Here is a 15,073-nt window from a genome sequence, read left to right on the forward strand (position 1 = left end):
GCACTGTTTTCTCACTCAGTGAATCTTCTGAGCATAGAAGCAACAACACATACCCTTTTCTTGGAGATCAACAACTACATACTACAAGCAAATCTTCCTTAAAAGAGCATCTATCATTGTGTGTTGAGCCCATTGTGACTTCTGATACTGTTATTATTAACCACTTTGTAACCAACAGGACTCAAGTTCAATAGTATGACATTAGACTAGGCTTGAATGATCAGTCAACTCCTTAAATAATATCTTTATTTAGGGGCATCCCCATAGCTCAGCTGGTAAACCTACAATACACTACTTTGGACAAAAGTATTGGACCACCCCTCTTGATCTAATCAGATTTTTTCCAGTCCCATTGCCACAGGTGTATAAAGTCAAGCACCTATATTTTGCCTATACAAACATTTGTGAAAAAATGCATCATTCTAAAGAGCTAATTGAATTTAAGTGTGTGGTGCTAAAATAGGATGCCACTCTCGCAACAAGTCGCAAAACGTTTGTGAAGGCTCGTTCCTCGGTTAACTGTAAGTGGTATTATTCCAAAGTGGAAGCATTACAGAAACCACAACAACTCAGCCACAAAGTAGCAGACCACATTAAGCTACTGACTGGGGTCGCCAAGTGTTGAGGCACATAGTGGTAAATGGACTGCTTCGAATATAATGATTTTCTACTCTGCTTAAGAACTCAAAGCGCTTTGTAAAACATGCCTCATTCACCCATAACATACAAGCCCTTTTGTTTTCTCCTCTGCTGTCACGCATTCCATCTAAAATTCACATACAGTCATACTCCGATGATTGCACCAGAGAGCAACTTGGGGTTCAGTATCTTGCTCAAGGATACTTTCTCATGCCGATTGGAGCAGCCAACCTTCCAATTAGGAGATGGCCTGCTTCAACTCCTGAGCTACAGCCACCTCTAGCTGTTTAAGGGGGTTTACAAAGTTTACCTCGTCTTTTGACGAGGAGTAAATTGAAATATAAAAGTTGCCATGCTACTGACTCAATAACTGCAGAGTTCCTGACCTCCTCTGGTATTAAAATCAGCACAAAAACAGTGTGCTGGGAGCATCGTGACATGGGATTCTATGTCTGACATAATATCTGAAGTTTTATTATTCATTTTACATTGTATAGTTTTCCACTTTAATTTTAATGTAAACAAATTAAATATTAACACAACCGAGGGAGACCATCTTAAAAGTAAAAACCCCAAATAAACCTATCAGAGAAACAGCAAAAACTTTGGAAGTGGTCAAATCAAAAATCTATTGGACTGTTAAAAAGAGGGTACCTGAAGTAAAGCTTCAAGGATGGAAACGCAACGTTTGTTGATGTCCATGGGTTCTAGACTTCAGGCAGATGTTGGCTTCAAAGTTTTTTAGTCCAAGTATTAAAATGAGTCGTTAAATTTAAATTGATGTTAGCCCCACAAATTTTAAACCTCTGAAAATGGGAACTGTATATAAAAATGCCTGTCCTGGCCAAATAGAGAAAAACCGAAGGTCTGCGCTTCAATCAGACAGTGGATGATGCAATGCACCATGGTGATTTAAAGAGGCAAACTACAAAAATTGTGTCTCTGTCCCAAACAGTATGGAGGACACTCTATCATTAGTGAAAAACGCTATTCCAGCTGTGATAAAGCAAAGGTGGTTTGCTAGTAAACAGACTGCTCTTTATTGCCTTATTCATCCATTCATACAAGCAACTTCTTCTACATGAGTGCTTTCTAGCAAACCTTTACACATTGATGGATCCACCAGAGAGCAACTTGGTGCCCAAGAAAGTTTGTCAGGCAAACTGGGGCACCAACTTTCCGATTTGTAGTTGACTTGCTCTACCTTTGGATGCCCTACAAGCACACAATCTCACTGCAACCATTTCACAATCACTAGTCAACTGAACGTATATGCCTCTGGACTGTGAGAAAAAGCCAGAGCACCTCTGCAGAACCCACACAGGCGCAAGGAAAACTTGCAGACTCCACATAGAAAGGACCCAGCAGGGTGAGGTGGCAGTGCTAACCAGTTGACCACTGTGCAGACCACTTTTATAAAAATCTTTCCTGTTTCTGTGTGTTTCACTGTTTATTTGAACTCTTATACTTTCAGTTTCCCAGCCAACTGTAAATGATTTGACATCATCAGAGTTCAGTGAGAGGAGTTCCAGATTCTGTATGTTACTCACTTTGCTGTGTTTTCACATAGGCTGCTTCTTTCTGAAGCTTTATGTTCACGTGGAACTTAATCTTCAAGTGTTTCTCCAGCAGTATCTGTTGGAGTAGATGAGATACAACTATACCTCAATAAATGAGACTGTCATTGAAACTGCTACTCAAATTTACCACAGATCTTTTCAGCACGCAGCAGAGACAGTAGAGGTGTGTGGGGATAAAGGAACAGGACAGAGTGATGACTGAAGGCAGGAGGAGACAGGAATCGATCGTGGACATGTGTTTCTCCCCACGATTGCCGAGGTTAAAGGAGAAGTCTGCAAACAGAAATGTCCTGCCGAATAATTGCAAAAGCTCCTCTCTTACACACAACTGACCCGGCTTTCAAGCCAGCCTGTGTTAATAATCAGCACTCATAATGAACAGAATCCATAGGTCTGCTGGGTTAAGGTCCTCAACAACCTTGCTCCAAGCAACAACAGCCGAGAAGCAGCGTGAAACGATGTTGTGCTTGCTGTTGGCGTACCTGTGCTACGCTACTGCCCCCCTGTGGATGTTTTGATTCTGACAAGTTCAAATGGGTGCCACTGAGTTCAGCTTCACATAAACCATTCAAATTACATATATTTTAAAAAATACCAGTAACTGAGAAAAAAATATGAGAAATAGGAAATTTCTATGTTTAGATGAAAGACTGTTCGATAGTACAAAATTAAATAAATGTAACTGATGCGGATCAGTTACATTTATTTAATTTTGCTACTTGCAATTAAAATTTTCACTAAAGAAACCTGAGTTATCCCTGCATGATGTGTTAATTGTCCAAAGAGACTGTTATGTGAGAAATGCTATAGCAACTCTATCTGACATCCTAACCTGAGTCAAGCATTATAATAATGAAAATGAAAATTGTCCTTCAGTATTTGACCAGGCTATATCTTTCGTCAAATGTCCACAGAAACACCATAAACATGCTTGCTTTGACATTTTTAATGGCAAAAAGCTAACATGATGAAAATGTGTCTGTGTAGGTTTCACAGTCATTCAACCAGATCATGGTAGTCTAAGGAGCTTGGAAAGAAAAGCGACTGGACTTCTTTAAGTTCCTTTTAAAAGAAAGTCCAGTCGCTTCTAAGCGACGTCAAATACGTTGAAAACCAACAAATCAGAAACTAAATGCTAAACACTGGATAAGACAAATTAGGTCAAAGCCTTCATTAGAACTGGTCGAACACTCCGAATTACACATTAGTGCTTTGTAAACAAAATATTCCAGCTATGTATGCGAGGTATGTTGTGTAATGTGCTGAGAACAACATGACGGAGCAATGATCACTGGAAACTAAAATCATCAGCTCTGTGAAGCCTGGATTCAAAACCAAACCAAAATTAAAACTCTTCAAGTTTTGCCTTAATTTTTGAAGCTAAGCTATAGATACTGAGGGGCTGTTTTTGAAGAGGTTGAGTTTTACAGGAAGTCAGACAGAATAACTGCTTGATGTAAATCATTCATTAAAATCATTGTTTCCAAAGTATGCAGAATACTATGCTTCAATCCAGTGTTGCTTACATGAAATATTGTTAGAAGACATAAATCTGTGATGTTAATAACTGTTTTTAAATTTAACACCTTTCCATTCTTTAGATTTTTTCCTGTCATTAACAGTTACTCATTCATCAGACTGAAGAAGTCACTCGGATGAGTGACTAAATTACCAATGAGCAATGTCAAATCATAGTGGCCAGATGACTATGTCCAGGTGACAAAACCTGTGGGTGTTCCTGGACAACAGTACTGTGCCACTGTGGTATGGACTGACCACATACAGCTCACTATTCATATTAGGGGTGCTGTGGCTCAGGAGGTAAAGCAGGTCATCTCCTAATCAAAAGTGTGAATGTTAGAGAAAAGCACTTAGACATAGAAGAAAATGTGCTTGTGTGAATGTTGGTTAAAATGCTATAAAAGAACCAGTTCTTATGCATTTTAACTGTTTATTCAGTTCAGAGTCACTGAGTGAGAGTCTGGCTACACAGGTCTCCATTTCAGTAAAGTAACAGGCATGTCTGGGGACTGTGTGAGCAAACTGGAATACCTGGAAAAGAACTCACACAGGCACTGGACGAGCAGATAGGACCCAGCTGGCTGTTGTTAAGGATTCAATATTGAGGAAGGGGTACAAGAGGTGATCGAAGAATAACCACACTGATCCGGCCGGGTGAAGTCAAACGATGATTTTAATGCACGCGTGGGAAGATCACTTACACAGACAGCAATTGATCTTCGACTTAATCAAAGCATAAACAGATATTTTATACCATCAGAGTTTGAATTTAATGACGCCCCCTCATGCGTCATCAGACAGAATATATACATACGTCAAATCAAAACCACAATGACTTTTAAGACAGTTTAAAAAGAACGTTGTCTTCTATCTTCATGGCCGGTATTTCCGGTCAACCCTTTGACTTCCAGTTCTCGTCTGGAAACTGTTCCTCTTTTGCAGAGACAATTTCGCAGTTACAAGCAGACATGACTAACCTCTCACCTATAAATGAGTCTAACTAATGTGTGTGTGTGTGTATATGTCACGACCTCACTCGGCACTCTATGTCACCTCTCACCTACTAACGCTCACAGTCAAACAGAGGCCACTGTCAAATGTGTCAACAGTTTACTAAAACTTATAGATGTAATATAAATTGAATAAATGTTTTAACCAACTGATACTACTTAAAACTCAATACAAGAACATGAACATACAGTGGGGCAAAAAAGTATTTAGTCAGCCACCGATTGTGCAAGTTCCCCCACTTAAAATGATGACAGAGGTCAGTAATTTGCACCAGAGGTACACTTCAACTGTGAGAGACAGAATGTGAAAAAAAAATCCATGAATCCACATGGTAGGATTTGTAAAGAATTTATTCGTAAATCAGGGTGGAAAATAAGTATTTGGTCAATAACAAAAATACAACTCAATACTTTGTAACATAACCTTTGTTGGCAATAACAGAGGTCAAACGTTTACTATAGGTCTTTACCAGGTTTGCACACACAGTAGCTGGTATTTTGGCCCATTCCTCCATGCAGATCTTCTCGAGAGCAGTGATGTTTTGGGGCTGTCGCCGAGCAACACGGACTTTCAACTCCCGCCACAGATTTTCTATGGGGTTGAGGTCTGGAGACTGGCTAGGCCACTCCAGGACTTTCAAATGCTTCTTACGGAGCCACTCCTTTGTTGCCCGGGCGGTGTGTTTTGGATCATTGTCATGTTGGAAGACCCAGCCTCGTTTCATCTTCAAAGTTCTCACTGATGGAAGGAGTTTTTGGCTCAAAATCTCACGATACATGGCCCCATTCATTCTGTCCTTAACACGGATCAGTCGTCCTGTCCCCTTGGCAGAAAAACAGCCCCATAGCATGATGTTTCCACCCCCATGCTTCACAGTAGGTATGGTGTTCTTGGGATGCAACTCAGTATTCTTCTTCCTCCAAACATGACGAGTTGAGTTTATACCAAAAAGTTCTACTTTGGTTTCATCTGACCACATGACATTCTCCCAATCCTCTGCTGTATCATCCATGTGCTCTCTGGCAAACTTCAGACGGGCCTGGACATGCACTGGCTTCAGCAGCGGAACACGTCTGGCACTGCGGGATTTGATTCCCTGCCGTTGTAGTGTGTTACTGATGGTGACCTTTGTTACTTTGGTCCCAGCTCTCTGCAGGTCATTCACCAGGTCCCCCCGTGTGGTTCTGGGATCTTTGCTCACCGTTCTCATGATCATTTTGACCCCACGGGATGAGATCTTGCGTGGAGCCCCAGATCGAGGGAGATTATCAGTGGTCTTGTATGTCTTCCATTTTCTGATGATTGCTCCCACAGTTGATTTTTTTCACACCAAGCTGCTTGCCTATTGTAGATTCACTCTTCCCAGTCTGGTGCAGGTCTACAATACTTTTCCTGGTGTCCTTCGAAAGCTCTTTGGTCTTGGCCATGGCGGAGTTTGGAGTCTGACTGTTTGAGGCTGTGGACAGGTGTCTTTTATACAGATGATGAGTTCAAACAGGTGCCATTCATACAGGTAACGAGTGGGGGACAGAAAAGCTTCTTACAGAAGACGTTACAGGTCTGTGAGAGCCAGAGATTTTCCTTGTTTGAGGTGACCAAATACTTATTTTCCACCCTAATTTACGAATAAATTCTTTACAAATCCTACCATGTGAATTCATGGATTTTTTTTTCACATTCTGTCTCTCACAGTTGAAGTGTACCTCTGGTGCAAATTACTGACCTCTGTCATCATTTTAAGTGGGGGAACTTGCACAATCGGTGGCTGACTAAATACTTTTTTGCCCCACTGTATGAAAGATAATAAAAATGACCTGATATAAGTGTTTTGTAAGCATGTATTGCAATTCCTTCTATGTTCTAGTTTCCCTCAGCATGAATGACCTGGACAGTCACGCCAGTGAAGCTTAAGACCCTTAATGAACCGAACATCAACTCAAAATAAGCACAGATATGCAATATGTATAAAATAGTTATAACTGCATCTGGAATACAAGATTAATATGATAACAGTATGCATAACCATCTTAAAGCTATCTGTTACATTGTTAAAGCAATGATCATACTGCAGATTATATTGTGCTGGTAAAATACTTTTGTTCATCCCCACACTGTCAAGTTTGAGCCGGGAACCATCTTGCTGCGAGGCAAGCGAGCTAACAAATGCACCACTCCACAAAGCTATAGCAGTTTGTCCAAACTGTCACCTTCTTCCTCTGTTGCTTTCATCGAGGCGTTGCCACTGGCTTAACTGGTCCAAAAAAATGTAACCGTCATGTGAAAACAAAATGCCCAATTCACTGCAGTGCTGAGACGCAGATATGACTTTTAATGATAAAACATATCTACTTCATTAATACAAAACAACATGACACATACTGTAGAATATTCTTTCTACACAACAGTTAAAAAAACATATTATTCACTTGAGAATCTAAAATGGTCCCCATGTTGAAATTATAGCACAATGCCAGAGAACCTTAACACCTGACATACCATCAGCCCAGCAATAGCACATAATAAAACCAAAGGTGTGGTATCGTCTCTATGTTACAAAGTATTCACAGAGTCCTTGAATTTTTCTGGAGTCTCTTATGATAAGCCAGATAACCTCTCACTCACTTCCCACAGCTTCTTTGCCAGGGCATCATCTCGAGCTTTGACTCCTACTTGTTGCAGCGCACAATTGGAGAAGTAGCGTCCACTGAGGGGTTCAATGCCCTCTTGTAGAGCACAGTAAAGGGTGGTCTGTGACCCCGCCTCAAGGCTGAGGAAGAACAGCTTTGCAAAAGGCATCATGAGAAGCTGCAGCCACAGGCTCATACTGCGACCCAGCTCTGTGTAGATGACTCCTGGGAAGAACAGAGGTGATCTTAACTCAGAGGTACTCATTTGGACATGTAGTGTTGTAGTAGCTTTTGCTTGTGGTACACACAGCCTCACACCAAAAATGGAAGCAGACACTGACCTGGGTGCAGGCAGTAGCAGGAGACACTGGTGCCCTCCAGTTTGTTGGACAACTCCCTGGTAAAAAGCACATTACACAGTTTGCTGTTACAGTAGGCCTGGAAGCTGTCCCAGGTAGACTGACCTGACACCAAATCTTTCTGGGAATTAAGCAGAGAGAAGTCAACGGTTCCAAGGTGGTGCAGCAGTGCAGCCACTGTGACCACTCTACTGGGACCACACTGCTTTAGCCGCTCCAGGAGGAGATTGGTGAGCAGGAAGTGGCCCAGATGGTTCACACCAAACGCCATACCAAAACCCTCCTCGGTACATCCCAGGCCCATCACACCTGCAATACAAAGTTTCAGTCACTATCGATAGAACAGACAGCGACATTTCTCTGTATGGCAACATTCCCACCTGCATTGTTAATGAGGATGTCCAGTCTGGGCTCGGTCTTCAGGAAGGTTTCAGCAAAGCTCTGAACAGATTTCAGACTCGCCAGATCCAGATGCATAAACACCACCTGGTTGTTGCCGCTCTCCTACAGGACAGAACTGCTGAGTAAGACAGGCTGCGATAGATCTGTCACATATCTGGCAGGACTGAACAATGATGGTGCATTTGAAAATAAAACCTAAAACACATCCTTATGTAAGCGCTAGAAATAGATCTGATGTCTGTTTGATGCTTGTTGAATTACATGCTAACCATGCGTCTGATACCGAATACAAATAAAGTACCGTTTATTTTTATCATTTGTTTTCTTACATCTCCATAGACTTGTAGTCAAGACCACCTAATCCGAGACCAAGACAAGACCAAGACCAGAGGGTATCGAGACCAAGACGAGACAAAAAAAGTCTTTAAACTGCAGCCAGATGCTGCTTCGTTTACGGGTGTCAGGCATATTTATGTGTTTTTGCTTTCGCACAGCCCTCCTCACCGCTGTCTACGGTCTCACTTACTTGCTGAGAGGACAGACGCACGCTCCACTTGACTGTCGCGTTTCTCACCCTCTCTGTTTTTCACATAATGATATTATCCTATATCCTCGCATGTGATTGGCCACAATATGGAGGGATTGGAGCATAGCTGAGCCACTTTGTGAGAGCTGAGCAGCCAAAGGAAATTAAGTGAGGGTAGAAATGACTGAAAGATTAATAGGCTCTGTTTTGAGTTTTGTTCAAAAAAGAATGACTTCATACAGACAAAAAATATATATCACATGTGCAGGACACCTTAAACTAGTTTTTTAATTAAGCAGCAAGGCAGAACAAAGACAGGCGGACTAAACCCCAATTCAACCAGACCCAGAACTGATCCGGAATTAAAACAGGACTACAACAGCTCAAAATCAGGACTACTTAGGATTTAACCAAAACAGAACCAGAATCAGAACTAGATGATAGTAGCACTAAAAATCATCATAGACCTGCACTACACTTATTTTTTAATTCTACCAAAGTACAATATTTAGATTCAGAAACATTTATATAATTATTTAGCCTTGTTGTGTAAACAAGCCTGCATAACTTAATAAATATAGAATTTGAAAAATAACAAACCTAAAAAGAAACACTAGGTACGAGATACATGAGGACCTATGATACGGTGATACTTTTGGCAAACAACCATTTGACTAACATGTGTGTCTCACCTGCTCTTGTTCCACCTCTGTTCTGTCCTCATTCTCCATCTCCCTCTCTGTTCCTCTCTCTCTCCCTCTCTGTTCCTCTCTCTCTCCCTCTTTGTGCTGACAATCAAACCAAACACCAACATCTTCAAATATACAGTTGAAACCAGATATTTACAAACTCTTCAGATCAAAACAGAAACACTTTTTAAATTGTAACATCAAATCAGACTAAATGTTTATTTTTTTTAGATTGATAAATATAAAAAACATATTTGTTAACTTTAAGAGTAAAGAGAGAAACTGTCTGTATTTCTTAATTGTAAATGGCACCAAATTGCATTCAAAATTGAGCCACACTTATGGAGCTCCACAATTCTTTTCCTGGTGTTTTGGTTGATATCTCTTGATTTTCCCATGTCACAGAAACAGGCTCTGTGTTTTGCCTTATATGCATCCACAGGTGTGCCACCAATTTACTTACATGGACTCTACTAACCTATCAGAAGCTTCTTCAGCTCAGAATGGAATCATCTGCAGGTTTCTTATTAATTTACAATAAACTTAGTGTATATGTACTCCTAAATTTGATGAAAGTGATAAAAAAATAGAAGCTCTGTCTCTCTTTATTCTGACATTTAACTAATTCAAAAGATATTTCAATATTTATTTCAATATTTTAGTTCAGTCTAAATTGATGTTTAACAGTAAAAAAAAAAAAGGTTTTATGTTTTCTCCATAAAGTGTTTGTAAATATCTGGTTTAAACTGTGAATATACTGCTGTGTATTGAAATTCCTCTTGTTTTGCATAGAAATATACTGAACAACATACAAAGCATAATATATAAAATAACATCTACCAGAGTTTTTTCTTTGAAAGAAGCTCCTTATGTCCATTGTTGTGTTCATCAGTACATAACTGAAACCGATTTAGAGAGTTTGTTTAGCCGTGGAGGGAAACAACTGAAAATATGAAATGTAAGCTAAGACTCTCTAAAAAATCAGCATTGCTGTTCGGCTTTTTATTTATCCATTTGTTCATTCACTCGAAGAGCAAGTAACGCAACCAAGTGATCAGTTTAATCTCAGTCTTTTGTGATAAACCTTCATATTTACATTATTTGTACAGTACGAATGATTTGCTTTGGTACCTGGTCAAACTTAAGCTCTCCTCTGTCTGCAGCAAACTCGCAGGCAGCAGCTTCTCCCCCCTCGCTCACATGGGTGCTGTGCTCAGTCGCCTAGTGCCTGAGCTCGGATCATACCAAAATTAGGGGGAATTTACGACTGTGCGCTCTGTGCTTCGAGTATTGTGTTTATTTTTTGTTTTATACAGTTTATACAGTCAGGCATCTAACTATGAAACAAATTACACTCCAAAAGACCCAGGGCTTCTGAAAAAATGACCCGGGCTTAAGCCCAGTAAGCCACCCCCCCGCTCCGCCGATGGTTGACTCCAAATCTCCCGAACACTATGTCGATTTCAGAACGCAAGACCGAGACAGCGAGACCAAGACCAAGACAAAAGTCCGTCGAGACCAAGACGAGACCAAGAGACCACGTAAAAGTGGTCTCGAGACATCCAACTCTACATCTCCACCAAAGAGACGGGCTCTGGCTGAAACCACTAAAACACAGCTAGAGGCCACTGCAGTGTTACCCTTACTGTTTACTTCTACTCGTAACCTCAATTATAGGTCGCTGCTGTCAGGAGTGCGTTTCTTTCTGTATATGGATGGATTCATCCTTCCCTCATTTGTGATCAGTCTTCATGTTCCTGCTACTGACAAGCACTACCACAGGACAATCCCTCGAACACCATGCTTCACTGTTGGGCAGGTAGCAGCATGTGATAAGCATTGCCCACCTCTGAACCGAAACAACTTTCTGAGATTTGCTTACTTGGATGATTGAGCATGCATAAAGACAAAGGTCTAAAAACTTTCACAATATATATACTAAAATTGATTTTTAATAACTTACTCTTTCTCATTTTTAGTGATTGAGTGAACACTCCTGTAAGTTTTTCAGTTAAAATGAAAGAAAATGAAACTACCAACTAGTTCTCTCAACTGACTGTGGCACAGGATAGTGCCTGCTGTGTGTCAGTCTCTGACTTCTTACTCTGCGGATGTCGTAAGCGGCAGCCTCTCCTCTCTCCTTGTTACGGCAGGCCAGGATCACCCTGGCTCCTCGTTTCGCCAGCTGCAAAGCTGTGGACTTACCAATGCCAGTGTTGCTTCCTGTTCAGAAAAGCAATTCAAACATCTCAGCAAACCACTGGCAAAGGTGTCATTGTGAATACAGTGGCATTATCTCTGGGTATCTAATGAAAATTCAATCTAAGACTGTTTTTACCTGTTACATGTTCAGTTAAATTCACCGTCTTGTGATAGAATTACACATCAAAAGTGGAAAACAGTGCAAATGTACAGATATCCGTTTTTACAGTTGACCTTTGTATTTAAAAATGAGACATGAAGCATGAGGGTGGACCTCGCTAAAAACTCAGAGGACACTGTGGGTTCAAAAGGTCTTCAGCCCAATTACTCTTGGTTCAGCCTAAATCTAGACTTAAATCTAGGGGTGACCGTGCTTTTGCCCTGGTTGCACCAAACCTGTGGAACAACCTTCCCATCGCTATCCATTTTATCTTTTAAATTACGTTTAAAAACTCACTTATTTAACCTAGCTTTTCCATCTAGTTAGTGCCCCTATTTTATATTTGGCTCCATTTGTATCTATGTACCTGTCTGTACATATGGTACATAGAGTTGTACATATGTGGTACATTGTTAATGGCCTTTTATTTAATCATGTCTTAATTTCCCTGTTTCTATTGTAAAGCACTTTGGTATACTGTTGGTTTTTTAAATGTGCTATATAAATAAAGTTGTATTTCAGGTGGACGCCGAGTCCTCTGCTAATCATCTTGAAGTCACAAATGTTTCACTTTGCTTTTCAGACCACCCACAGAGCTAACCATTTAAAACTAATAGTTTTTTGTTTTATTTTTCCTATAAAAGAATAAACAATTGATACCTGGAAAAAAAAGCGAAGCTAGTTTCACAACTTTTACTCCGATTCCGAATACATTTTTACAATCTTCGGAGACTATTTTAAACATCAGCATGGCAAAAATCCCTCTACTTAATGATGAAAGATTTTCAAAGACGTTAACTAATTTATAAGTCCTTTTTACAACAGGCAGCGAACTGCCATCTTTGTTTTCATTTTGAAATAGAGACACAGCCCGTCGGTAACAGTTGTTTCAGAAACATAGTTTTATCATTCAGAAGGAGTGTGTCCCTTTCGGCTGATTCTAAAAGGACTTCGCGATTTTTCAAGTATCACTGCTGACTTTTACTCAAACCAGCAGTAAGCTGGGACCTGACTGGACAATGGTAAGATTGCGCAACTTACATGAGTTAGTGACTGTGTTTACAGTTGATGATATGAGCGGACAGTGGGGCGTGTTACCTGTAACAATGGCCGTCTTGCCCTTAAGCTTCACTGAACTGGAGCATCTCGCGGATCTGAACACACAGTAATAAACTAACACATAAAACGATACGAATCCCGCTATGAGGCATAGTAAAGCCGACATTACGACACTTCCAAACACTGCTCAATTCTTCGTAACCAAGTGACTGTCTCTTCTTCTATCACTATTTGCGGCTACCAGCAGCAACAAAGGCTCTCTGCTGCCCTCTGTCGTTTCTATTCTCATTCATTCAGATTTACTTAGCGCCAGCGTCAGATCCGCAGTTCTTGAAAAGAAAAGAAAAGAAAAGAAAAGTATTTTTTTAGATAAAGTCCTCTGCCACAGGTCTGGAGCCTTGAGGGTCCTGCAGAGTATTTCTGTTGCCCTTTTCTGGGCAGAGATCTCGGATTTTTTCTTGGCTTGGTGGTCAGGTCACTGCCCCAAATCCGCCGGTTACCACTGTGTCCACTGTTGCCTTCCCCCTCCACATCTTTCGATCTCCTCTCTCAGCACTTGGCACTTATCAAGCTTCTCCCTGATGTTGCTGTCACTTGTATATGTTTGGCTGGTTAGTCGTTACCAGTTTGTCCATCTGTATATGGTCTCACAGGATCTTAGCTTGGTCATTCTCAACCCTAGTGAGCATATCGCATTTTGTCCTCGAGACTTAAAGGTCATGCTGAGCAGAAAGGGTTAAAATGAATTTCGAAGTATCAGCCAGAAAAGTATGATAAAAGATTGTTTTAGCAGTGCCAGTGATATCACTGGCATGCTAGCCCAATTTTCTAATCTTCTGATGAGAGTGGCAAGGCTGCAGATAAATCTAGAAGGACTCAAATGAAATATTGTCGGTTATTGAAGCATAGAAATTTTTGTTTTCAAATTAATAAATTTATTAAAAATTTCTTAAATGAAAGGTTTTTTTTGGCAGATCAAGACAATGGATGATTTAAAGTAATTTGGGCTGGAGTTAGATGAAAGTGATTAATTTAAACTTGAACTGTAATGTGATATCACTGATGTTGCCAGCAAAGAAATTTGGGAATTTTTCACAGTCATCCGAAGATTTGGCAGGAAAAGAAGCTGGATCAGCACTAAGGAGTCTGTTAATGATTTTAAACAGAACGTTGGCTTGTGCTTATCATTATTAATCAATTAATTCTTGCTTAACAGCACCTTCAGGTGAAGGTAACAAACTGACAAAAATGTGACAATAGCTGAGACCAGGATTATTTTAGGATTTAGGTGGATGGTAGATAACAATACAGCAAACTTGATATTGCTACTGTCATGATTCCTGTCAGTCCTGTCACTGTAATATGAATTATTTAACAATTAGTTAATCCTTAGTTGGGGGGAAAAACCCTCCTTTCTCTCCACACCAATCACCCACACCCCCACTCTCCAACCCTTCCCTGTGTACAGTAAAAGTTACAGCAAGGTACCAGAGAACTCTTTGTGTCTTGTAAGAGCTGAGACCCTTTGAAATCACAAGAGGTTTAAGTACTTAAAATGTTTTTTTAAAAGACATGGTTGTGTCAGTCAGTAAAGGAAAATGGGATTTCATGAATCTGTATTTTAACTGACATATTATAATCTTGATAGCTCTTAAAAAGCGGTTTGGTTTTATCTGACTCTAAAAAGGAACGTTCATACTAAACAACACTCTTTTGCTATGGCACTGCACTCTGCTCATTAACGTAGGAGCAGAAGGTCGCCTTTGTGTGAAACCATCCCTCATTAGCATGTAGAGTAGTCACAGTGACACAGCAGTGTATTCGCCACAGAGAAAAAAAGCTGTGCTCACACAGTGACTTTTGTTTTACTTTGAAACCTGTCATCCATCATGTAAACGAGATCTTGCAAAACAAACTGTAGTAGGTCTCGACCTCCCGTTAGCTTCGAGATGGTGGGTGTCAGAAATATGTGATGTCTTGTAAACCGAGCAGATATTTGACGTTTACACAACTACATTCACACCTCAAAATATCTTAAAAGTTTATTTTGTGACCCAGAAAGAGTAATATTACAACTAAGTAGCTGCCGCCATTGTTGGAATTCAACTTTTGCGAAATCTCTCAAAAGCTTTGCAAGATCCCGAGTTTGTTTTGCGAGATCTCGCAAAAGTTCATCGTAATTTTTTTTCTCCCATGTCCCTTGCGGGGCTCCGTAGTTGTCAGGTCACCCAGACTAAAATCAAGTTAGACTTGTTTTTTATATGGTTAGGTGAATAACTGGGTAGCAGTAAAAGTAAG

General features: G+C 40.4%; 1 protein-coding gene across 1 annotated transcript; it reads right to left on the minus strand.

Annotated features, from left to right (window-relative positions):
- Positions 1 to 7,129: 7,129 nt before the first annotated feature.
- Positions 7,130 to 12,982, minus strand: LOC146618243 (dehydrogenase/reductase SDR family member 13-like). The gene is made up of 5 exons (XM_085371531.1): positions 12,815 to 12,982; positions 11,459 to 11,577; positions 8,118 to 8,241; positions 7,720 to 8,046; positions 7,130 to 7,603 (listed from the first exon to the last, which is right to left on the minus strand). The coding sequence occupies exons 1-5, from the start codon at positions 12,939 to 12,941 to the stop codon at positions 7,344 to 7,346; spliced, it is 957 nt and encodes a 318-aa protein (XP_085227657.1). The 5' UTR covers positions 12,942 to 12,982; the 3' UTR covers positions 7,130 to 7,343.
- Between the last annotated feature and the right edge of the window lie 2,091 nt (positions 12,983 to 15,073).

This window comes from Diplotaxodon limnothrissa, linkage group LG14 (genome assembly GCF_057381915.1).
Source record: "Diplotaxodon limnothrissa isolate DT_005_m linkage group LG14, D_limnothrissa_male_GT1.1, whole genome shotgun sequence".
NCBI lineage: Eukaryota > Metazoa > Chordata > Actinopteri > Cichliformes > Cichlidae > Diplotaxodon > Diplotaxodon limnothrissa.